Source organism: Anser anser (assembly GCF_964211835.1).
Source record: "Anser anser genome assembly, chromosome: 12".
Taxonomy (NCBI): domain Eukaryota; kingdom Metazoa; phylum Chordata; class Aves; order Anseriformes; family Anatidae; genus Anser; species Anser anser.
This window is the reverse complement of record NC_139733.1, coordinates 13,372,128-13,398,674: the sequence shown is the minus strand read 5'-3', so window position 1 is coordinate 13,398,674 and position 26,547 is coordinate 13,372,128. Positions and strand designations below refer to the sequence as shown.

The following is a 26,547-nucleotide window of genomic DNA, read 5'->3' as shown; positions in this document are numbered from 1 at the left end:
GTAATGAAACAGACACAGCTAGGATACTGCCCTAATCTGATCAGGGAGATTGTGAAATGTTTAATAGCTGTTTATAGACTCTCTGAAAGGTGTTAGCATCCAGACAGAGGAAAAGGATTGCTCAAGGAGCAGCCAAGATCAAGGCTGTAACCTGGAGGAATCAGTTAAATTAAGCAATGGAAAATGAAGCATGGATATCAAGAAGCTGTTCCTGGCAGTTAACTCCCTGAGGTTGTCAGAATTTCCCAAGAGGTGAGATGGACTTGATTAAACTAGATGCGCACCTAGGACCAGGTTATGAAGCTGGGATCTAAAAATAAGCTTTTCCAGAGTCTGGAAGTGCGTAAGTATAGGAGACTGGCTTAGATCTTTCTTCCAGACTAGACTCTTTCCCCCTCCAAGCAGCGTCTTTCCAGGGCTGTGTTGTTGGATGCAGTGGGCTGAGTGGCAGAGGGAAGAGGCTGTCCCGTTGAATGTCTACTTTGTCTTACTTCCCAAACCTGGTGTAATCCTAAAATGAGAGATCTTAAAAGTATCGGATGGTACTGAATGTTAAAACAGTGTTTCTGTGGACTCGAGGCTATTGTTATGCCATCTTTCTTGAGTAGCAAAGGCACATGAGCTTTGCCAAGATGAAGATGTACAATGTGAACTTCCCAGCCAAACTAACTTCATGATAAACCAATACAGGCCCTTGCTGTATTTTTATATTTGCAGTCAGTAACATAACAGCATGGCAGTTATGCAAAGGTTTTAAACAAATCCAACTGCTTCCATAACCAATACAGGAATCCATAGGCAGAAGTTGCCCGATTTCTGTGGGAAGCTGCTGCATTACACAATATTTGGCGGTGTCTTGGAGTACCAGGGGATGGGAGAGAACTTGAGCCCGAGATAGGACTGTAATCTCCTTCAAATGGCCATGTCCAGCCTGACTGCCATAGCAAAATCATCAGCTTGCTATTGAGATGTATCCGAGTCCAATTCCCCTGTAGCCACTGTTATCTCAGATGCCAAGCTCAGAGGCTCTGTTTTTCCACGTGATACGATTTCACAGTAGGCTGCCTTGGAATAACAACCAGGCAAGTGGAAGTAGACTCAGAGCATCTTTTTCTAGCAAAGGGAGATGCTGACTGTTCCCTTTAGGATGTGACCTTAGAAAAGGAGAGACTGAAGCCAGGTAAGAGGAACAAAGCATTGGATTCCTCAGTCCTCAAACCAGACTTGAAGCTGGCACAGTCCTCCCTGCTGTGTGGCCTTTACAAATGCATGTTTTGAGACATGGTCTCAGGCTGTCCCTGTGGGCTGGCAGGGCCCACTGGAGGCTGCTGTGGTAGGGACTAGGTGTCCCCCAGCTTCTAAACCTCTGCTCGGCTTCCCCCAGGAACCCCTCATCTGTGTGTGAAGGCATGTTTTGATGGGTTTCAGGGTTTGCTTGTAAATGAGCAGGCCCATCGCTGTCTGTGGCTACTGTTCTGTTTACTGCTGTTAACTCCTGTGTCTCTCTAGGCCAGGCCAGCTGTTTCTCAGCATCTCTGTGGGTTTGGGAACCAGAACAGAGTATGAGGGGAAAAAGCTGAAGTCACACAGCAAGCCCGGAAACTTTGGGTTTGGGAAACTTTGGGGTGCCTATTCCAGGTATCACTGTCATTTGGGGTTGTTAGCTCCTTGTTGCTTAGCCAGTGGTATGGGTATGCCCCTGGAGCATAAGGGTTCCCCTTACCTGCTAGGGGAATGAAAAAGAAGAAGGATTTGCAGCAAATGCAGACAGCTTCCCAGAAGGGAAGGTGTTGAGAGCTATCAATTGTTTTCTTTAAATATTTTTAACAGTACCCGTTCCTGTTGTTCCCAAATCATGTGTCAAGCTATGATTCACCTTAAAGTGTGATCACTCTAAGCATAATAACCCTGGGTTTCCTTTTGTTTCCTTTGGATGGCCCCAGGCTGACAGCTTTAAGAGATTGAATGCAAGTGTGAACTGTGTGGTACCTCTGATGTGACATGGGTCATGAACGTGCTGGGGCTAAGCCCTGACCCTTGTGTTTTGTGAAATACTGTGTCCTCTTCTCACTTCCTGCTTTCACCCTTTGTAAACTCACCTCCTGGAAGATTCATCAAGAGTGGAAGGTAAGAAAGAAATGAGGCCATGAACCTCTTCTGCTAGTCTTGGAAATGGGTGTTATGTGTAGGGCAGAAGAGGTTATATATGACATTGAATGTAGGTTCAGTGATAGCTGGTTGGATGCTGTATTGAATAGGTGAATTAGAATAATAATAATGGCTAATAAGAAAAATGTTGAAAGAGCTAAATAGTGAAGATTACACTGGTCTCAAGAGGCACGCCACCTTGAGCAGTTCTGGTACTCTCCAGGGGACCAGGTAGTCATGACTGACCTCTTGCACATACCACAGAGCTACCGTTTTGGTGGTAAAGATGATTTGCAGATGTATTTTCTACTCTCCTGCTTCCTTACCACCCCAGCACTGCAAAGGTAGCTGTTACAGACCTAGAGCATCCCTTCTGTCTCTGTTCAGTTTTTATACCGTGGCAGATATTTATCCTTAGGCAGGAAGTGATGGGGTTAGCCCCTGCTGAGCTGTCAGATTAACAGGAGGTATTCAGGAGAAATCTGCTTTACGCAGGAGTAGCTGTGAGAGGGAATGGAGGCAGAGAAAGGAAGGATGATTCAAGCCAGGCTCAGCTGCAGATATGGGGCTAAACAAAAGGGGAAAGACAGGAAAGCTCAGGGTGGTAAGAAATATTCATGCCCCTTTAAACTTAAGAAGTTAAACTCTTTATTTCTCTCTTGATCTGCCAGTAGTCAGACTATGAGGAAATTGATGCTAAGTAAGAGGTTTAGAAAGATAGGCCTTGCTTGCTTTACTATTGACAGTGTCCATAACCTCTGTAGCACTTAAAATGCAGTCTAAGCACAACTTTCTCTTCCTCTATCTTTTTTTTTTTAAAAAAAAAAAAGCAACAATGAGCCAGACAAAAACTGGTAAAGTTGTGCCCCATGATTGGGAATAGTTTTAGTAACAGCAACCACCCAGAGAACATGTTTTAAAGGGTGAAGTAGAGCGGCTGCAGCACCGTTTGTTGTTGCCACGTGCATGCTCATGCTGGCAGATGGTTCCTTTGGCTCTAGCTCAGAGGGAGGACTTGAAATCTCTGGGCACAGAGTTTGGTAAAGGGGAGTAAAAAATACTGGAGTAGCAGAAACAAAGTGAGGCCCAAAGTGAGGACAGTAGTTTTCTGATATGTGAAGCTGGCCTGAGGATGCAGTTGCAAATGTTGCCCTTGCATAGAAAGAAGTTGTGAAGAAGAGCAGAAAAAAGCCTCCTGTTGATAGTGGTACAACAGCCAGGGGCTGGGTGTTCCTGTGCTGTGCTTGCCTGTTCCTGGGGGCTTCGGGATGCAGGTCCTGCTTGTACCTGACCTGGGTAAACAATGGGACCCACAAAATTGGGGACAGATGGTGTTTTTTTATCCTTTTAAACATACATTAGGTATGTAGTGCACAAACCCTTCCAGCTGATAAATTCATATTCTTCAAAATAGTCTTCAAAATAGCTCCCTTATTTAGGGTGTGGGGTCCTACTGAGCTGTTTTCTTGTGGATGCCGAGTGCCTGCTGTGGCTGTCCTGTTCAGGCTGGCTTGTGTAGCTGAGCAGCTTGGGAAATGGGAGTACTTCATGCTGATGCTGATCTGTCTAATGCTTGTGGGTTCCCCTCATCTAGTTCATCTGGATGGACCATGGACGTGGCAGCATAACTGGGAAAGTGGAGGGGCCAGCTGTGGTGGAGGGAGGGTGCAGTGGCAATGTCTGTGGAACCATGGCTTGAATGTGAGTTCTTGTTTTTTAAGGTTCTGTTGACCTGAACAAAAAATTGAACCAAATCCAAACCCTGTTACATGCTTTGAATAAGTTTGACAAGAAAACTGGTGTTCTCTGGGAAGGACTGCTGGCCCTTGGGAGGGGTGTGTGTTTTATTTTCCAGTAATCTGGCTGGAAGTCGCAGAACCCATAAGCAGATGCTTTTTTAATCTTTCTTATTCATAAAAAAATTCTTCACCAGAACTAAGCTGGACAATTTTACCTGAAGGTGAATTGGAACCATGCTGAAAAGGCAACCATTCGGCTTCTTGTTATGAATTTACTCTGTAATTAATATAAAAGCACCTCCCCAGGCCTCAGTTGACAGCCAGGTTTGATGCAGGAAAGTGTTGAGTCTTGTCATGGCTGCTAGGTTCAACCTCTCAGGTTTCTAAGGTGGGTATTATCAGGCTGTCACCATCTTCCCAGGATATTCAACTTGCTTGTCCCCTCTTTCCAGGAACAACAAGGCCAGCGCTTTTGGCAGACCAGAGCTTTGGAGATGGCTTGTGTGAAATGAGAATCTCGTTTCCCCTGTTAATTCCACTAGAGATGGTTGAAACCTTCTCCTTCGAGATGCACATCTAGCAATGTGGAACTTGGAGGAAGGCTTGCAGATGGCACAAGAAAGATCCTGATGGTGATTTGGGAATGTTTAATGTAGCCTGTAGGGCTAGAGTGCTCTCTGCTGTTGCGTTGCATCTCAGAATAGTTGCAAAGAAGGAGTTGGCTGAGGTTTCAGTCCAGCTCTGGACAGTATGTTACTCTGCATGCTACTCTGGACAGTAGTCTAGCACAAAAAGAGGTATAGGAACTTAAAAGGCAAATTTTGTGGTGCAAAACCAAACGACTGTTTAGATGTCAGACAGCTGCATTCCTTTCATACTAGGCCCTGAGCAAGAGAAAAGAAGAAAATGACCATATCATTGTTTGGAGTATGGAAGCTGTTCACCTCCTCACCTTTCACCACAGCTGTATCTCTTTAAAGACAGCTTGGGGCTACTTTTAAGGTGATAATGATACTTTTCTGAACCCTCCTTTACTTTTCTCCTCTTCCTTCATGTCTAAGGGGCCTGCTTGCCACTCATAGGTCATTGTGAAAGCAGACTTTAACTTAGAGCTTCCTTCATCCTGAAATGAGTGTACTTGCTCTTGAGGAGGTGGAGTGAGTTATTTTGGCCACTTCAATTTTCATTCAGTTGACTTCCCACTTACTATAGGATGTGGAAAGAAAGATGGTTCTGTCCTGAGAAGTCAGGGAAAACATTTTGAGGATGTTGAAAGCTGCTGGATGCGGTATTGGAGAGTCCAATATTGAGATTTCCTTCCTGGTTGTAAAAGTGGAATTTCCAGTAGTCTCTACAGGAACTGTTTATGTAAAGGCTGTATTAAGAGTTTTGAAACAAGCATGCATTTTGGCTATGACCTCATTATTGCTTTTCTTTTTTTTTTTTTAAGGCAATATCTTGAGGCTATCTTGGGAGGAATTGCAATGATGAGATCAGCAGATAAGGAGTTGAATGAAGGCTTGGAGCTCTCTCCCTCTGTCTAGTCCCAGAGCCCTGGCCTGATTGTTGTTTGTATAATACCATTTTTAATTCCCCTCTATGGTTTCGGTTGATTTGAGTGTTCTTTGCTTTCTTGTAAAAGCTGCCATAGAGGATTTTTGTTCTGTGTTAATGATCTGCTCTGTATTGCTTTAAAGGTAGAAGAATAATCCCTGCATGGGGAAGGCTTGCAAAAGCACTTTAGAAAGAATGTCGTGGCATAGATGCACACAGACTATTATTATAAGCATAAAGATTTTTAACTGATCTGTGCAGTATAAAGCTGACAGTTTTGTACAACGTTTGACTGAGTCATCCACTGAGCAAGCTTAGAGACCGGACTACTCACTGCGAGTATCTAATATCTAATTTCCCTTGTGTATGTACTTTCATCAGGCCCGGAATTCTAGTCTTATCTGGACCTGTTCAGAACTGCAATCCCCCTCCTGCCCCCAGTCTAGTATGATACAGTTTAAAAAAAATTTTTTTTTAAATCATTATTACTAGGGTTTTATAACAGTCTCCATGTACAACTTTGATTACTAAACTGAATCTTAAATAACTTTTTTTTGAAGTGAAGGAAGAATTTTATCTCTGCCATCTAAGCCTTAAACAGTGACAGTTTGGAACATAAGATAACTCTAAGGCTCTGGTCACTTTTGCTGAAGTCCTGTAGAGAGAACGGTATTAAGGTAAATATATCTCATGCGAGGGTTCCAAATTATTTTTTTAAATTATCTTTGGGAGAAAATTGAGTCTTCAAAACAATGGCTGTAAATGGAAAAGAGAATTTCCAATTCTATTTGCTCTGGAAGCAGGGGAAGCCCAAAGCATTATGCCATTCAAGGCTGTTCCTGCGATTCCTAGTCAGTGAAGTGCACAGTGATGCACTTGCTTGAGTAAGAATAAGTCCATTCTGATAGCTCTAAGTATAGTTTATAGTGAAGATTTAAGTTTGAAGCATCAGAAAAGGGAAAGAAATGCCACGTGACACATCAGTGTGTCCTATTAATCTGTGGATCTTTTTAAATAAAGGAATGTGTATTCTAAAAGTTACAGTTTCTTCGTACTATGATACCTTACCGTTTTGAAGGAAATCTAAACTTAACTTTTTAATTTTTTTCCCATAAAGCAGGGAAGATGATGTTTCATTTCCAAAGTACAGTCAAAAGTCTTTTTCCCCCACAAAGTGTTAAATGTTGCATCCTGTGGCTTAGTTTTTGAACCATATGGGATTTAAAGGTATCGTAGGATTATGTTGTTCTCTATGAAAACAGCAAAACTAGACTCGCATTCTAAAGTGGAAGCTGGAACTTTTTGGTAATCACAAGACTGAGAACTGATCACAAGCTCCCCAGATGAAATCACAAGATTTGCAGTGCAGCAAGGGGACGCTTTTCCCTTCTTTCAGCAGGATTCAAATACTTTATCTGTGTTCATATGAGATAAAGGACTTCCCCGAATGTAGCATAGCCTTCTATGATTCATAGTCCGTGATGTAAAGATCCCAATTTGTCGTAATCTCTGGAGGGGAAGAAACAAATAACTGAGTGAATCTTCCTTATGGTGGTGGTCCCCTAAAATCAAAGGCAATGCCCGAAACAATGGGGTTGTGCCAGCCATGAGCTCCACATACCAGTCTTCTCCTTTCATGTTTGTCTGCAATGCTTAATCTTGACACAGACTTTTCACATCATCCTTGGCACTTATATTAATAAACTGATGTGTAATAAATGCTTTGTATGGCTTATAAACTATAAAGCTCAGGGTCAGGCTTAATAATAATACAACAACCCAAGGACATGTTTAAATATTACTGGTAATAGTGTTCCTGTGAGAAATCCAAATGAGTGTATGACACTAATATTTTGATGGATGCAGTTTAGAAGTGAAAGGTGCTATGACTCCTGATGTACTGAGGTGCAAGTCCCTACAGTCTCTTGATGCCATTCTGCTTCCCCAGTAACGATGCTGCCTGACTAATCAACAGATGTGGGAAGAAATTGGGCTTAAAGAAGCTCTGAACAGGGACAATTGTATCACTCATCAGGCAGGTCATGTTTAAGCCACTCTTGTTTTCTGTATTGAAAATGTTAAATGTATGTCACATAGTGGGAAGCTAATCTTGTTTCCTTAAACAGTATTTCTCAACAGAAAATAGCACTATATAAAAGAAACTTGCCTTTTGTGTTTTAAATGGAAGTGAGTGGGAAGCTGTGTTGTGGAATTTCATTGTTTTCTTTCTAAATATAATTTCTCATTTTGTTCTAAACATCCCCTCCCCTGAGAAAAGTATTTCTAGAGAAATAAGATCTCTCTCCATTCAGCATTATGGTATTACTGCTGCAATGAGTTTTGAAATTTTCCTTTTGGGGGGGGGGGGGGGGGGGGGGGATTCTTTTGTTTAAAAAAAAAAATAGCTTTTTTTTTGCTCTGGATCCAGAAGCTGGTTTAGGTCATTTGTAATGGACAACTCTTTCACACAAATCAACTTAAAGACCCTGTTTCTCATTGGAAAACATCTGGGAGAAGAGGAAGAGGCAGCTTGCTTTAATTATGGGATGAGCAAGGTTTTCATGAAATATAAAATTCCTTTATTAAAAATGAAATGAACCAGAAAAATACTAATGGAACCAATTGATTAAAATAGTTTAGAAATGGAATTTTAACATCTAGAAAACTTTTCACAATTATCAGAGATGCAAAAACGTACACATTCTTCCCAGTACACAGTTTTGGACAGATGCCATGTGGTATTAAGAGCAAGCAGATACAGAAATCCATTCCTAGGGGACATCTGAGTCTGTTCAACAGGCACTAGTGCCTGTGTTTATATATGGCTTTCTAAATATTGTGTAAGCTATAATAAAATAAATGGCTGGGAAGAGAACAATTGTGTGTTTGACTGTAGCTATTGAAAGTAAGGGTATTCTGCAGGGTTTGCCCTCTTAAATATTTTTTTCCTCATTGCCCATGATCAAGTCACTTTATTGTATATCCATGTTCAGGAATTCTGTGTATCGTACTGTGACCTGCTAGGTATACGGAGACTATCCACTTTGTTATAAAGTTTAACACTTCAGACTTCTCTCAGTTTGTATATTAGCATGTGATTCTTACTGAAATTCCTCCCCAAATAAGTAGATGGTTATTAAACAGTGACAATGGAGTCTGACTTTCTGAACTTTTTTTTCCACCGGTTTCAGTGGTATTAAATGAAAGATTTAAGGCATGTTGAGATGGATGTCTATAAAAAAAAATATACAGAAAGTGGGGGAGAAGGTACAGTCCATCATGAATACCTGTATATACCAGTTCAATTCCACAAGTTCTGTCTCTCTGGTGAGAAAGCACCATTCAGCATGCCAGCCTACAAGCAGCTGGACATCTTGGCTTGTGGTGTGGCTGTTCTCTAGTTAGAGGGAAACAAATGTGAATTCATTACAAAGCAAGAACCATTAGGAATTTATTTGAATAATAGGAGAAATCAGTCCAGCTGACAAAGTGCTAAAAAGCTTTTGGACAACTTGAAAACTGGAAGCCATAGCAATTGATGAGTCAACTACTGTGGTCACAGTTGACCAAAGAAACGAGGAACCTTAACAATAACAAGACAGGTTGTTCTCGATACAAGTGGGCATAGTTCCCTCAACTGTGATTTTTGCCTGTTTAGCCTAGTCATTAGTGTGACACAATGGCTCAGTTATTCAGTTCTTGCTTGGTTTTACGGTTTCCAGTTGCTCTCTGCTACTGAGAGTTCCTTGGGTCCTGTTCACGTGGGTGTATGTGTGTATAAATTTGACCGACAAAGGCAAATCACTTGCCAATAAATCTACACCTGGATTCAGTCTGGAAGATGCTGACGTACAAGAACTCTCTGGTTCAGACTTTAATGAAGCTGGTGTAGTAGCAAGGATCAAAATGATGACTGTGCTTGTGGTACTTCTGAGATCATAGCATTAGGCTGGCTGCTAACAATCCTGTTAAGTCATTTGCTCCTTGAAGACTGAAGAGAAGGAGTCGCTGCCCTTCGTACACATCCGAATTGAAGACTCTGGTCACATTACAGGAAAAAGAAAGCTGGACCCCTTCCAATTTTTGGAAAAAAAAAAAAGGCTTATGAATCAAATGTTTATGTTCAGTCTTGTTTTCAATGGGCAACAGTTTGAACCAGTTCTTTGTTTACTGGAAAATATTTGTGTGCTTTCAGAGGCCACTGAGTCAGAGAGCCATACGGAGCAACTGAAACTACAAGCAAATATTTTCCTCTTTCTTGCAGCTAAGTGCCTAATAAATCCCCATAAACATGAGCTGTGCTAAATGAGACAGCATAAATAGGCTTTATTAAGCCCAGACTTAATTTATTCCAAAGCCACTTTGGCAACATCTGGCAGCGAGGAACAGCCTTAAAGTGAAAAAGTTGCTAGTGCTGATGTTGCAGCCACAGCTGTGTAAATGCGCCTCAGTGTGAATGTGAGCTGTGCTAATGGTCTCAGGTGGGACAACGGGGCTTGCTTCAGGGGTAGGAGATTCAGGAGCTGGACTGAGCAGCAGATCACGTCTTTGAGCCAGAGGAAAAGTTAGAGGTTGCTGCTGCAGGTTATCCGTCTCCTTCTGCAGCTGCTGGGACTAAGGAGTGGTAGAGGGCTTGGTGCTTCTGCCACTTGTTTCCTCCACACATCAAAACTGGCAGTCTGCCTGTGCTCCCTGCTGCTCTGGCATAGATGGGGTTCCCTTCTTTGTCAGATCTGGATGCCTTCTGTTTCCATTTGAGCAACTTAGCAAGTCCAGACTGGGAGCTGATGATGGGAAAGGAGGAACGTGAAGATGCGTAGGAGGAGCGGAGTAGTTGGCAGCTTCTGCAGGGACAGAGGTATGGAGAGGAGAGATGAATCTCCTGCAGCATAGGTCCCGTATGCATAAGAAGCTTGAAGCCTTGAGGTAATGGGGAAAAACTGAAGGAATAAAGCAAGAGAGAGACTGACTATAAATCTGATTCTTATGAAGGTTTCCCAGAATGCTTCCTCAGCTGACATTCCCTTAGGCTCCAATCACCCCCTCCAGAATTCGTTACACCACGTGAGAAAATGAAATAGATGACCTCTCTCGTTCTTGGAGAGGCAAACTGAATGATGCTGTTGCTGCTGAGAAACTGTATGTTGGCTCTGAGAACTGGACTCTGACTTTAGACATTCTTGATTCAGACAGCAGCAGCTATCTCGTATAGATCTGCCTTAGCACTTGACAGGACGGTCAGAATCCGATCATGACACTGTACCAGGATGGGTGATGCTAAGGAATGGGGATTGTCATCTTTCCTCCTTCCACCATTGCTTTTTGCACTCCATCTGGTACACTCATAGAGCGTGGCCCCTTTCCCTTGCTTCATTGGGATCCAAAGCTGTGCCCAGGTTTTTTTTATAGCCCATGTTTGTGAATCCAGACAAAGACTGATTAGTGGAGTGTGAGGGGAGGGAACTTGGCAAGTCTTTCACTTTTGCTCTTGAAAGAAGATCAGAGTAAGACAGATAACTACTTCATTTCATTCAGGGCTTTGACACTCAGTAGTCTGGGGCCTAGCACAATATTTACTGGATAACAATAAAAGATGTCAGGAAGTTCTCATATATTGTGCCCAAAACCTTCTCATCTTTCTGTATGCTTTCCATTTGTCCATCTTGACTAAATTGTCTTCACCCAGACACTGAAGCATATGTCTAAGTTGATAAAAACAATCGTCATTGCTGAGGTCTTTGCTGAAGCTTTCTGCGTGGAAGAAAAGTTCCCTCTTCTTTCTCAGAAAGGTGTTTCCTACAGCTCAGAGTCAAGGCACACTGAAAATGCATGCATTTCTGCACACATTTCCAAGCAAAATATTATTAAATCCGTGGAACTTCTTTACGTCAGTTGGCATTTTTGTCACAATTACAGAATGTACTTTTAGACTGGCTGAGATGTGCACACAAGAATAAATAAAAAAACAACAAAACCAAAAACGTGCTCTTTAGTATGCAGACATGTAGGGAAAGAGTGTGGTAATGAATTTGGCTCTGTTTGTTGAGCTGGGGCCAAATTCTGATCTCAGTTACGCTGGCCTCAGCTGAGTTGCTCCAGATTTTCACCAGTCTGACTGAAGCCAAATTCTGTTATTTTGTCCTTCAGCATTTGACTGTTGGTATTAATAGTTTGGGGATGGAGGAGAGAAGTGCAAAAGTTTGCTCGAGTCCTGTCCTAAACACATACTCTGAGGGTACTTTAGAAGTGAACCGTGCATGTTTTCAGTCACTGGTTACCTGGTGTGGCAGGTGAGGTGTTCCAAGGTTTTTTTACATACCCTGTTATCTGCATAGATATCACCTTTTGTGCAGAGAAGCACAAAAAGCTGGCTCCAACATAAGTGTATCCATATCAGCTGAGTCCCATGCAAGCTGTTAAAGCTTTTCCCGAGCAGTCGGTTAGTTGCCTTATTATAGAGCACAGACGAGCACATCGCTGGGCAGTGTATGCTTGGGTATATTTAATAGCTTTAATCTCCCTAGACGTGTGCAGCTCCTAGCTCTTTTGAATTGTTGTCTTCCAAGTACAATATTTATCTGAAAAAATATCAAATGCAGTGAATGAGTCTAGCTCTTATTATGACTTTTTAAGGTACAGAATCTTTGATATCCGATATGTAGGTTTATATATATGCATTATATATTGTTTATGAGAGCAGTGGCTGAGCTGTTAGTCCAGAGTGGGTATTACCTCTGTTATTTTGCATGGGTACTGTACTTACACAAGGTAGCAGGAGAAAAATCACTGAAATCCGTAGGTGTACCTCTAGGTAAAGCATGATAGAATTTTTCTCGGAGATGGGAACTCAATCATCTGTACAGTTATATTATAGGTATTGTCCCTGGCATGCTGTTGGCCATCTAACGCTCTTGCAAATGATTCTTTGGTCTCTTAGCTCTCCTTGGCATCAGTCTGCAGAGGTGTGACCGGTCTGTTGAAACGAGTGAGTTAACGGTAGGGCTGGGGGAGGCTCCCGTGCCGGTAGTTCTCATTGCTAAAGAGCAGGCCCCTACGTGGGAAGAAAATCAGACCTTGTACTTTTAATATCCTCCATCTCTGCTTATGCTAGTAAATTAATCAAGAACACCTCTGGTCCAGTCAGTGATATTTCAGTGTAAAACCAGTGTAGCATTAATAATCATAATTCCTGTGAGATGTGTTGTGTCCTTGAATTCCTTATTCAAAATTAAAGTTACTCAGCAAAAAGAGACTGGGAGGGAGGAAGCATTGCACATACTGTACACATATTCTAAAACCATTTACATTTTCTATACACCTTAATTTTCGGGAGGAGGAGGAGATGAGAATTGGACAAAGTTGAAGACTGAAGTATGGGCTAGAGGTTGGGAATTAGAGGATTCGGCTGAGGGGAAGGGGAGGGGATGCAAATGAAATAGGTTGAAGAGGGCATTAACGCAACAGAAGAGTTGTCCATTTATATAGAAATAGGAGGAAAGAGGCTTAAATACTTGAGCTTGCCAAATCTAGCGCTTCATGGTGGGCAAAGGGCAAGATTGAACTTCCAAAACCGTGGAAGAAAAAGGATGTTATATGCAGCGGTGTAAGTGTAGGAAGGATGACTCCAACTCTGAAATTGGGCTGAGTTCCAAATGCCAAGGATGGTGGCAATGTGGTCAGCTTTGGCAGAACTGGACAGTGGATTGGGCTCAAGGAAATGGCTAGGAGTTCAGTCTACTCCTCTGATTCCACCTTGTGTGGAAAAAGTTGACAGTGGAACTGGGAAGGGAAACAAATGCAGGGCACAGTGGAGGAGAGTGACTTTTTGAATAATGTTTTGGTTTGAAACAAAGCGTGTGGCAGTGTTTCTAGGAGTTCTCTTCACTCTAGGTTTATGTGAAGATTGCCAGAAGATGAAGACGTAAATCAGTGTCATGGATTGTCATGGGTACTCTTGCTACTTTCAGCGTGTTTTTTAAATTATGGGCAACACAAAGATGTGCTGACCAGCCCTTTTGTCAAACATCCATCTGTAGAATGTGTGTATCCTGACATTAGGAAGGTTATCTTCAGTACTTCCATTCGGTGTTACGTATACGTTACTGTAACTGTTCTTGTGAAATGGAGCATATGCTTTACTGGAAATATTTGAGAGCATTACAAAGCAAAGAAATGTATCGTGAGAGTAATCGTGCTGTGGGCATGTGGTACAACTCTGTGCACCCCAGCAGGTTTGTCTAAATCCATAGCAACTTAGGTAACCTGGGCCGTAGTTTGCCCTTGAGCGTGTGAAGAATTGGAACATAATGTCTGAGAAATTGTTTAAGGGATTGGTTATTCATAATACATCTAAAGAAAGAAGTACAGCACTGTATGTCACTGAAACCTTTCTCTCCTTCACTTTCACACCACAAATGTAAAACTAGGCGCAGTCTTCTAGTATTTGTCCTCGTAAAAAGTTTTTAAACATAGGAATTAAAGGGATAATGTCAACAGGCAATAGTGTGCAAAAAGCAAACTGCAAAGAGGCATAATGTTACTTGTTAAATGAATTTATTTACTTAAAAGGCTCGTCATTACATAACAAATGCCTGATGATAAATCTGATATATACAGAACTGAACCTTTGCTCAAAGGGAGCAGTACTAACTGAAGTCTGTTGGTGTAAAAGTGGTGTAAGAGAAATATCCCCAGTCTCTTTCCACTTATATTGCGCTACTACTAACTTGTGTCCCCCCCCTCCCTGAGTCTTCATTTTCCTTATTGTAGTCTATTCACTTCCATACGGTGTTTTTTTCTACTTGGCAAGCACTGCTGTTGGCTTTGATAGAGTCATCAGCTGTAAGAAAAGTTAGAGATGATACATCTGCAGGGCTTTTCATCTTCCCAAGCAGTCTGAGGACTGAACGGAGGGGACTTAAGGGCTGAAAGTCGGAGTTCCCGTCGCCTGAGCAAAATCGCTGTCATGGCACTGAGATGTGGGCACCAGGCAGCGCGCTCACCCTGCCCTATCAGCGGGTCATACAGGCTAAAGTAATGCTATCCAAAAGAATACCGCTACAATCCCGGTGGCTTGCTCAGCTTAAGACTTCTGTTCAGTGGTTCAGGGCAGGTGACTGAGGCACAGACCTGGCTCCCTGTTTTGAGAGAAGCTGGGAGACGTGATTCAATGTGAGGGATTCTGATTTCTGATGGGGAGCTGCATCACCTCTGGATCCAGTTTGGCAAACTTGCATCTCATCCAGGCCCCTTCCTTATGCCTGTGGTGGTCAGCCACATCACCAGGGCCTTTGGCGCAGTGGGGAGACACATAGGGGCTGTCGGGTGTAGCAGACCCAGTGCTACGGGACCCCACGTTCAGCGCTGTCCCTGATACTTGGCCAGAACTGGCACGTTTGCTTCCCTCCCTGCAGGGCTGTGGGTTGCTGGGTCCTGACCTGGTCTTCTAGAGGCAGGTGAGACTTGGTTGCAGTGAGGGTGCCCACTACAGATCCTAGTAGGGATAACAGCAAAATTGCAAGCATTTGATAGGCATCAGTGTAGATACCTGTGTACCTAGGGCTGTATTTGTAGAATGAGCTCAATTCCAGCATATTCTCATTGATTGTAGGGTATCAGGGTAAAGATACAGTTTGTGTTCCTTTCACGTTAGCTGCCCCTTTGTCACTCTTGTGTTGCTTCAGGTGTGCTCAGGCTCCATCTGTGGTGTCAGAAGACAGCTACATTGCTCGTCTGGTTTCTGTAGACCCATTATTTACTTTGGCTGCTTGTATAATCTACAGGACTGGTAACAAGTTCTGATTGCAGTTGCCCTGGAATAGACCTGGCATGGTTCTGGTGGAGCAGTTGTTGTCCTGCCTCAGCCATTCAAGTCAAGAAAGGTCCCTTCATCTGTAAGCAAGTATCAAACCAAAGGCAGAAGAACGTGGGGAACTGTTTTTTTTTAGAGGGAGGTCAGCCAGTGGAGTGGAAAATTCACGTGCAAAGATGGGATTTCTTATAACAAAGCTAGGGTATGGTGTTTAATTTATAAAGATCTCCAGATTAAGCTCAGACTAGAGCAGCATCTCCTTGTCTACGCTAATAAAACTTGCACAGTTTTCCAAAGGAATCTTGTAATCCACATCCTGAACGCAAGCTTGCATTGCTTTAGATGCAAACGTCAACTGCTGCAGTATTTCACTGGTGTAAATGAAACCAGAATTAAATCAGGTGCTTGGGAACGCTGCCTGCAAAAGGTAAAGAGTTTGAGCATCTTTCAGCCTTCCCTTCCCTTCCCTTCCCTTCCCTTCCCTTCCCTTCCCTTCCCTTCCCTTCCCTTCCCTTCCCTTCCCTTCCCTTCCCTTCCCTTCCCTTCCCTTCCCTTCCCTTCCCTTCCCTTCCCTTCCCTTCCCTTCCCTTCCCTTCCCTTCCCTTCCCTTCCCTTCCCTTCCCCCTACGTTAAACAGCTGATTGTGTTCACATTCCAGGTTCTTAGATCAAGAGACTCTTTACTTTGGGATTGTGGATACACATGAAAGTGCATGAAAATCATGTTGATCTTCCCTATCCAAAATAAACAGCGGTGTATTTTTCCATGATGCTCACCCTGCCTTGTTCCTGAATGTATATACTTCCATAGCAGGTCATCAGGCTCCAGGTAGGGAGCTGGCAAGTCCCCAAAGTGCAAAGACAGAGTGTCCTCTGTCCTTTAATGCTGCCTTCACCAGCATAGCAGAGTTGTAGTAATTTCATTCTTGTTTTGAGAACACTGTTTATGCCATTTGTCTTGGAAATAAAGTACTAGCTTCAGAAGGGGAGGGTTTTGTCCCCATCTTATCTATAGCTGGTATCATGTAGCCTAGCAGGGTTTCTGTTGTATCATGCTGGGCTGTAGCACCTGAAACAGGGCTTGAAGTTCTGGTTCTGTTACCCCACTTGCAGAGCTCTGTCTGCTCCATGACTTTTGAACTTTATCTCTGACTGCTGCTCCTTCTTCTCCCTTTTACTGGTCTTGCTTATTTAAATTAAAAACACCTTAGGGCATGGATGGCCTCTTGCTCTGGAAGAAATCCTACTACATAAATAATAAAACTGTATTTCATTTGATGCTGGAGCCTGGATTTTACCCTGCATGTCTATACAGTGCTTAACGAAATGAGACCTTGATCTCTGCTGGAGCCTGAAGGTGCTACTGAAATCATAACAACAAAGGAGATGAAATAAAAGCACGGGAAAGCAATTTCCTTTTGTATTTATTTTGTGCTGGGTGCCCATCTGTTTCTGCTGTGTTCTAGATCTCTTACCCTTCTGCACAGTATTTCCTCTTGAGCTCTTTCCAAGGCGCTGATTTTAGCTTTTACCGTGCCAACCTAAACGTGGAGATGAGTGAACTCATTACTGGGTTACACCTCTCTAACTGAGTCTGCTTCTGCAAGCCATTATCCACAGGGTACCAGCTCAGGCTGATGGCAGTAAGAGTGTTAGCCTGTGACATCCAGTGCCTGGAGGAACTGGAACTGATTCTGCCACATAACGTGATCGTTCCCATCAGATACTAGGTGCTATACCAAGGGCATGCTATCGAGGCTTTCATTGGGTTGGGAAGATGAATAGTGAAGCTTTTTCTTTCTGCTGCTCTTCTTTTCATGCGTTTCCAAAACCATTCTGTTTTTGTGAGAGAGATTCCTTACATTAAGGGTTTAATTTTCAAGAGTACCTCATTGCATCCTCAGTCTGAGCTGAGTCTTGGGGTTTAAGTATAGTTCCTATAAAAAACAGGCTTTGAGTTTGTTTAATATAACTCTAATGCTAAGAAAGAATTGGCAGTCTTGGGCAGTTCCACATAACTGACAGATCACGATGACATCAGTGGTGATGTATTTTGCAACCTCTGCAGTTGAATCAGAAGTTTCCTTTCTTAGGTTCTTTCTGGAAGCAGTGCATTAGGTGGTTTTGCAGCAATGTACGTACTGGAAGAGGCAGGTTCTCTAGGTGCTGGCATTGGGGGACATCTCTAACTGGGTAGCCTTATAAATAAATGGTGCTTTCTTTGGCATCCCTTGCAATGGAAAGTGCGGTGCACAGGGTGTTCCTGCTCTGCCTGAGCCACGTTCCTTCAAACGTCCTCTCGCTGCAGTAGCTGATGCAAGGCACTTCTGCCAAGTGTGCCTGTTCTCCAGAGCATCTCACACACTCATTTTCTTTGGCTTTAGCTGGAAGTTGCTCTTGAGCAACCATCGTGCTGACTCGTACAGACAAACAGTCATGGCGCTAGTATCCAAAAGGAAATAGAAAAAAGCACTCTAGGAGAGCATGAAAGGGCAGAACCAGCCTAGCTGTTGGGATTCTGGCTGTTCCACTCCTCTTGTTTGTTAATTGGTGCCCAGATTAGTAACAGGAGCTTTGGGGCTGTGACTTCAATCTCTGACGTGGCTTTTTTAATGTTCTTCTGACTGCTCCAGCAGGCTTTCCTAGTGATTCCCTTTCATTCATTGGGGTTTTCACTAGAAATACCTTTTTGCAGCATTGGGGTGTCTTTCAAATGTTGCTTTCAGCATATGCCTTTTTTACAAGTAAATATTTATAGTTAGTCTTAACAGGGATACGTTTCACCTCTATCTAAATTTTTCATGTCTGCACCAAGTTAGTCAATCGACACTTTGAAGATTTAATTCAGTTGCTGGTTGGCTGGGATGCTAATTTAACATCAAACAGGTTTTTATGAAACCATTCCAACCGTTCCCAGTGTTAAAACGATCGTGTTTGATAGAATACTGACAACAGGTGTCCTGTTTTTGCCAGCAGTGATGTTAGACTGGCTGCCAACACGTAGTGTTTGCCAGCATACCACAAGTCTTATGCTGGGCTATTTTAAAACTGTATTCTGTAGAAGAGCTGGGACACTTTAACGTACCTACTAAAGTGTAATGGAAATGACACATGACTAGAATATGCAAAGCTGTAAAGCATGGTTGGTACAGCCTGTGTTGTATGTAACATGCTACTGATTTGTAGGGCGAAAGCCTAATACGCCCACCCTTTTAGAACAAGTTGGTCAAGGTAGGTACTCCACCCAGAGCTATGCTTTACCAGATGCTTCAGAGCAAGGTGTAAAATCCTGTTAAATAATTACAGGTATCATTACCTAGAGAATTTTTCCTCTGAATTCCTGGTGGTTAAAGTTTGGCTTGTGTCCTGGAGCCTGAGGGTGGTTCTCTCATACCCTACTTAGTGTAACTGGAGATACTTTCTCATCTGTGGAACTGTTGAATCCTTCTCTCAGTCCTCTGATGTGCTTCATTATATCTCGTACTACTTGTTTTACTTTTGTCTTGTACTTTGTACTGGGAGTGCAGGAAGGTGGCATCTCGCTGGTGGGAGGGAAGGGGATATATTTTGTCAAGGCAAAAGAGGTGTCTGCCATTTCTTCTTACCCATGTTCTTGGTTTGTCTTGTCCTTCTATAATGACAGAAGGAAAGTAAGAGTGACCATGCGGAAATTTGCCCTAGTATAAGAATTAGCCAAAAGCTGCCACCATGAGCGTTTGCATTGTAGAGCTGATTTTAAAAGCCTTATTTAGATACTTAATGGGTTTCAGAGGATCACCTTTTCTAAGGAGAAGGCATTAATTGTATGGTGTAGGAAAAGCACTGAAAAAGCTGGGGAGTAGATACATCATTGTGCCATGCATTCTGTTTTCTGTAGCCTTTTTAGCAATGACTTACTTCCATAGAAAAGAAGAAACTTGAAAACACTGCAGATTTCCTTGTTGGCCTAGAGGGTAGGCCAGAATGAGGGTATAAAAGGAATTATCAGCCAGAACAGGTGTATTTCACAACTTTAGTGTATAATTGCTTTAATGTGTTTCTACAGCAGGTCTTATCAGCTGTGACTGGAGATTTTCACATGCTGTATAGAGCAGCGCTTATCAAACTGTCACCTTGCCTGTTCTCCCCGACTCCCTGTGTCCTACAGCGCATACCACAGTGAGTACAAATAAAGCGATGCCTCCTTGGTGGTGGAAAAGGCAAAGAGCTACGAAGACTGGAATCTAGTTCATTCTATAGTTCAGTGAGACAAAATGTAACTTATTAATGAGCCTTCTTTGTCAGAATCACAGATTTTTCTGGAAGGTTTGAAGTCTTGTACTTCTGGTTCGGAACTTGCATCGGTAGAGCAAAGAAGAATCTCAGTGTTTTAGCCAGAGAACTTGAAAAATGCAGCGTTTGTGTTCTTCAGCAGTTTTTATAGGTCAGATTTTCGTTAATGCCATTAAGATGTCTAATCTCGTTTCAGCTGAGCATTCCTGTTGCAAAGTGTAATAATGCCAGAGGATTAGCCAAGCTGGGGTTAGCATTGCAGCCTACAGGCATTAACTTCTTCAGTGCCAATGGCATCAACAGCAATAGGAGCTGTGTCAGCGTGTGCCTTTGCTGGTGTGAGCTCATCTAATGCCACAGTGTGTGCAGAGCTCTCTGCTGGTTCGTAAACACCGCTGTGCTGCTTCACAGAGAACATGAATGCTAAACCTGGGAAGATACATCTTTCTATTTATTTCTGACCCCTAGCTAGGTGACTTATGGTGTAGATAGCTTTAGGCTATTCCTAGAACAACTTCTCAGCATGTGAGTTTTGTGTGTGTTTGTAGCAAATAGACGTTGTGCTATAAATTAGCTTCAGAAACGACAAAGTAAATTGTTCATTCATCCCTACACAGCCACACTGCTTGTCCACTTAGGAGTCTTTAAAAGAAACTGGGTGCATGCTTTAAGTTTTCAAGTAGCTCAAATAGTAATTGTGCTGTGGGTTACTGTTAGAATTACAATGACAGAGGCTAATTAAAAAGAATGCTATTGCCTTTTAGGAAGAAAAACAAGTTTAATTGGTAACATCCCAGACATGTTCTGCCAGAGTCTTCCTCTCATCTTTTCCTAACTGGTTTTGATTAATGTAATTTTAACAATAATTTCTCTGTGTAACTTGGCTTCTAAGATTCTTTCTGCCAAATTGCATTATTGTTCCCCACTTGATGGAACTGTTTACGAGTGTGTCATCTTCAGAATACTGTTGCGGGAAAGCACTGTACTGTTGCTACTACTTAATGTTCTTTCTTACTAGCTAGCTGATAATAAAAATTAAGAAAAACAAGGTAAGGAGCAAGAGCCATCTCTTCTGTGCATCTAGAAGTGTTTATCCAGTACTGGAAGCAATTAGTTACACAGTACGTACCCAGAATAACTGTATGCACTCTACGATTTCTTCAGTATAAACCAGTAGTTTAAAGCAAAACCTTGCAATCAAGTAGCAAGCTGGATACAGGCATGTGTTGGTATTACACCAGGAGTTTACTCCCATTTTTCCACTCCCATTCATTAGCTGCTTTGTTCTGATCCTGATCTGTTCCAGGAGCTAAGTTCCTCTGGTTCATCCTTCCCTTGGTCCCTTATTTCCTGGGAACTATCTTGAGATGTGGATACATAGCACCTAGAAAACAGTTGATCTGTTTTATTTGTTTGTTTTCTAAAAGGTTTATTTGCAGTGCAGATTATCAGCTACCATCATATTTTCATTTCTATACGGTTTATAGGGAGATAAGAAAATGGAGTGGTGGTGTTTGGGGGTACTGTGTTTTGACTTGTAGAGTGAGAAGGGTCTCACCCATGCTCTAGAACCTGCAGATCTTACACTATATCCTATAGGCTCTGTTTTGTTCCCACTCAGCTTCAGGAGTGTGTCATGAATGGACTGTGGCTAAACCATGCTTTTTTTTTTTTTTTGGTCTTAATTCACCAGAACATCATCTTCAGCTGAGTTTAACTTGCTGTTGGGAAATGAATGAATGAATGACCTTGGTTCAGTGAAGTCGTGTGATATAGATGCTGTCTCTATATGTAAGGTGGGAAAACCCCAAATGTTGTGTAAACCTTCAGCAGCTTGTCATAGATGTCTGTGCTCATTGTATGCAACATGATGGGGTTTTGAGGGGAGGGGAAACAGCTGTCTCTTTCTTCTGGCTTCCAAAACTCCCACCAAAGTTTAGGTGGGACGTGGGCCCCTGCTAAGCTGGACATCAGGTCTTGCAGTGCTTGGGGCCAGCCCATCAAATGCATTGGCCAGCACCCATGCACAGAGGGTATGACTTCTTGGCACTTCAGCTGGACACAACTCAAGTGTGCAAGGCCCCACTCTGTGTCTCTTGTCCATGGTGGTGGCCTTTAGCCATGTAGCTCCTGCTATGTGACGTCCTGAAAACAATGTGATGTAAAAGCCTCTGGTTGGCCTGTGCCCTGCAGTAGTCATTGCAAGAGAAACTGAGAAAGGTGACAGTGGTGTTCTGCTTACTGACTGAAAGCACGAAAATGTTTGCTGGTTAGACACAGTGCTTTGCAGGAGGTGTCTGTCAGACATCACAGGGCGCAGGTGAGCTCGTGTGCTGTGTGCTGAGGGAGCTCAAAGAGGTCTTCAGGCAGTGGGGTGCTTCCTGGAGCTGCCACAAAAGCCGGAGGATCTCAGCTGCTGTGTTGTCCTTCAGTGAGACTGCGCTGTGCTTTTCCTTCACAGCTGGCCACTCTTTGAGAAGGGCCCAGGTAGGGCCAAAGATTACCGTTATGCCTGGCTTTTTAGTTATGGGGTCAAATCAGAAGTTGTTCTTGGGGCTTTCTCACCCTTGAGCGTCCAGCAGGAGCTGGGCTTCAAGCCTCTGAATATTGGTTCTGAAACCTCTTGGATGAAGCGTGTGTATCTCTGTGCATCTCGAGGGAGCCAACTTCTTGTTCTGAAGCCCGCCTCGGCAGAGGGAAGGTCTGCGTTTCCAGTAATGAACCAGCATAGCTCCAAATGAGTCCCTTGTGTAACTGACAGATAGGTGCAGAGCAGAGCTTGATTCAGCCTCTGAAAAGAAATAACAAAACTTTTAAAAAAAAAAATCTTGAAGGCCCAACCATTTCAAACCCCAAATAAAATACTGATTAACAGTAAGCCTGCTCATATATATAACTCCGTATGACAGCTGGAGCAGAACTTCTTTTCCTAGTAGAGTCATTTTTTGCCTCAGCCTAATTCCCTTACCATTGGAGATTAACCTTCTGAGGACAGTGCATGCGTTTCAGTATTACCTCTGTTGGCAGCCTTTGAGGTAATGTTAGCACTTTCCTAATCCGAGTTCAGAACTGAACCAAGCCCATAGATCCAAACTCTTCTGAACTTGGGGAGGGAGGGGAGGGCAGGAAGGAATCACAAGCAAATACAGAGTTTTCTGGCTCTTGGTTAGCACTAAAGATTACTGGGAACAAAATTATGCCTTCACTTACGGAAATATTATTTATATTCAGTTTTGGGCCCACTTTGATATTGCATAACTCCCCAGGTTTCAGTGGGGCTCCACCAGCTGGGAATTTGGCATGTTTTACCTTATAGTGTGTTGTTTTTAATTTTCTTCCTTACGGTTCAGAGCAGTTTGAGCAGGGCATGAGAAGATTTGAGGCACGTGGGCTCTGTTCCTGGCAGCATGGTGGGAGCGTGCACATCTGGACACTACTCAGAGCTTGCATCTTCCCTGTCCGTACAATATCCCTGTATAGCTCATGTCAGGATGTGGAGGGAGTGGGGTGGTTGTAGTGGTAAGAATTATTGCCGTGTTACTACCATGAGGTAGTTGCCTCGCTCTCTTGAGATCATTGTATGGGTGCACAAGTAGAAAGGGGTGTGTATGTGCGTGGTGCTGAATGTGCACGGGAATGGTGGAGTCCATTGCCTGGTAAAGGTTTCTGGGGAGAAAGTAATGTTTTTTTTGCAAATGATTTTGTGCCCATGTCTCCAGCTTTTTAATCGTTCTCGTTCTCCTACCATCCAGTATCACGTAGGGCCTTCTCTAAGAGACCTTCTTCCATGTATTTCAGCACTTCTCAGGACAATAGAGGTCAGGCTCTAAGAAAGACCTACAATGCAAACTTTCCCGGCTCACTGGGGATGTTTTTAGCTTCTCCTCCCCATGTCTCTAAAAACAGCCAAAAACAACACTGAGTCACTCCAAGCTTGCTCTTCCCCAAAGCATAAGCATGTTCCCCACCCACACCCAGAGATGTATTGCTGCAAGGAGCTGTAAGAAGGGGTGCGGGCTGGATGCTGAGCCCATTCCTGGTGGCCCTTGTGTATGGTTTTTGTAGCTGCACGTTGCGTGGTCCTCTCCAGCTGAGGCACAACATCTGCACAGGTGCTCCCTTATGCACTGCAGAGGCCATGGATGGAAAAGGAAAGGGTGGTAAAGACTTGATTTTTAAGATGATTTGGCTCATTTTTGCCTGGACTGAGGAGTGCTCATGAGCAGCCCTGCTGGCTGGGTGTTGTGAGCAGCTGTGGTACATTGAGGGCCACGTTACAGCCTGGGGAGGATGTTTTTAGAGTGCTCTGCTGAGCAGAACTGGGCTGTTTGTGAATTAGTTGCCTTCACGCAAGTATAGGTTTAGAAGAAAACTGAAAGAAACCTTCATGTCACTGAAAGCACAAGGCTGTTAGTCACAGATTTCTGAATGTTTACAGGCTCCGTTCCCCTCACTAATGGTATTTATGAAGTGGCTCATAGGGACACAGTGGAAAAGTCTCATTCCCAGTTCATGTACATGGCATGGGACAACAAATGGGCTTGAAATGGTCCAGGGAGAAGGAGCAGGGTGGGATGTGCCCCAGCTGCCCTGCAGACAGCTTGGCTGAGGCCCCCTACCAGGGGATGCCTGCTGCTGAGGACACCTGTGTTTGCACCTATTCCTGCATGTCAGGGCATACCCCAGCTGCCCCCAGCCCCCTTAAAGTCCTGTAGTTCCTACCAAGTGGAGTCTCTGGGTGTCTCAGTTTGATTCAGTATTCAGTGGCACGTGATTTATGAGCTGTGCTCTCTGATTTATGATCTGTATGGCTGGCAAAGAAAGCAGGATCAGGCACTTGGCTGTTGTACAAACAGAGATGACACATAATATCCAAAGTAGAAGAACACAGGAAAGATAAAATTACACAGATTGTTGAAATACTGTCCTCAGCTGTGTTGCTCATGTTGGATGAGTAAAGCAAGAATAAGGGTTGTTGGGTTTTGTGAGAGTTGTTTTAACTCAGTTTTTTTTTCCTGTTTGTGCTTTGTTCAGTCCAGCCAGCAATGCTGGACTGTGTAGTGTAATTTGCAATTCTGGATTTGGGTATTAACATAGAACTGTCCTTTGGGTTTCTACCAACCGATGGAATTGCTTTATATTTTCCTTTCCCAAGCTCCAAATAAAACTTGCTTTTCTGACACACCAAAAAGCTTGTGCTTCTGACTTACTGGATGTTTTATTAGTTTCTTAACATTTTCCTGAATGTGTATTTGAAGAATTGCCTTTTTCATTCAGTACTTGTTAAACCTCAGCAGCGGAGATTCAGCCATGGGCTACGTGAGAGGAGCTACACCGGGGAGGAAAACTACAGAGTCAGGGTGTGTGCAGCCCTGTCCTGTGACAGCAGTACAAATTCAAAGTGATTTCACTGAAGCTTGTGTTGTAATTGAGAGTAGAACTCAACCTCTTTAATTTCAAAGTGAATAGCAAGCGGTTATAATCAATATCCTCCTGGACAGAGTTCAATCACATTTGATCAGCTGCTGAGCAGTGTGGCAATCACTGTTCTTTGTTTAATCTTTTCATTGAATAACAAGTTCCTCTTCGGTATTTCAAAATTTGAGATTTCTGCTGAAGCAAACCACTTCTTTTTCCACTGCAATTAAACTCTGCTTTTAACGTGAAGTGCTTTCCTTTAAATGCCAGTGTGCGCATCTGTGCGTGACAGAATTAACTTGGTCTGTTTTCTGAGATAACAGGATGAGGGATGCAGAGAGCTGATAGTGACCCAGCTCTAGTGCGTTAACACCAGACCGAACTGTGATCACCAGGAGCTCTAAACCAACAGACTTTCTTCTGTGGAAGATGGACTTGCATGTTTTAGCCTGGCAGAAGGAGAGTCAGCTTTTGAGCATCTTGTAATGGTGAAGGTAGGGAGATACAAGCGCACAACACCAGTATAAAAAGACTTTCACAATAGTAGGTTGAGGAATTCATGAGTTAAAGAAGCCTGTGGGACTACCACTAGCTTAACTTTATGCTGGGGAATGCGATCCCCATCACCAGTGTGATTCCTCAGAGAAGATGAGGAATCATGTGTGTTTAATAGGGCAGAAGGCAAAGTGAAGCCCAGACTCTGGCAAGGTTCAGAAGTCACAGGAGCTGGTGGCTGCCACCTTGCAGAGAGGTGTGGCTGATGGTAATGTATTGTCTCCAAGAAAGGCTGAAATTCCCAGCTCTCAGATGCTGCCTGCCAGCATGCCTGTGTTGTCTATCAGCATCCCCACCCTCTAATTTTGGGAGGAAGACTGAAGTTTTTTGTGGCGCCCACGAAAGGTCACTGACCTGAGGTTTTGGTCTCTGCTGTGTCATCAGCTGGCATTTTGGCTGGTAACATTCGTTCTCGGCTGGTGTAGTGTAAGTGGATCAAATACTTTAAGACATCAGCGTAAAATTTTCCATTTGACTGCCTTTTCAGGAGATGAGTAGATATTGAACTAGATGAAATGAAGAGTGGGAAAATCTCCACTTCTCTTAAGACTGCTTTTTTTCCTTGCTGACAAAACACTGACTCCCCTCTACCCTGCTCACTATTTCGCATTTGGTAGATGAGACCTGAACTTTCCCCCCAGGGGAAAAAAAAAGGGGGGAAAAAAACATGAAAACAAGCGGCAAAAAACAAACGATAGAAAAAACCACAAACCCACACAGGAGAGAGAGGGAAAAAAACACCAAAACCAAAATCTTGGAGCAACTGTTTTAAACCATGTGATTTCTGGACTATGAAAGAATTAGTTCTTCAGGACCTAGCACTTCTGTCCCACAGACTTCCCCCCCTCCCCAGCTGTATTGACAGCAGCATATAATGTAGCTAAGGTCTGTGGCGACAATATTTTAGTCTTGTGCAATTATCTTGCCAGAGGCAAAGGATATTCTGGGAAATCAGCCAGGAGAAACTTACAATAAGCAGTGCAAGTGGTATAAAAGTAAGAATAGGGTGGGATGCTTGGATGTGGAAACAGTTGGCCTGGGATTATGTTCA

General features: G+C 43.2%; 1 protein-coding gene across 1 annotated transcript in view; it reads left to right on the top strand.

Moving 5' to 3' along the window:
• LOC310880010 (uncharacterized protein) overlaps positions 1 to 26,547 on the top strand; it is a 96,977-nt gene that overhangs the window by 37,556 nt on the left and 32,874 nt on the right. The window contains exon 8 of the mRNA XM_083795128.1: positions 19,297 to 19,409. Coding sequence (XP_083651254.1) covers positions 19,297 to 19,409 — 113 coding nt within the window. The remainder of the gene's footprint in view (positions 1 to 19,296; positions 19,410 to 26,547) is intronic.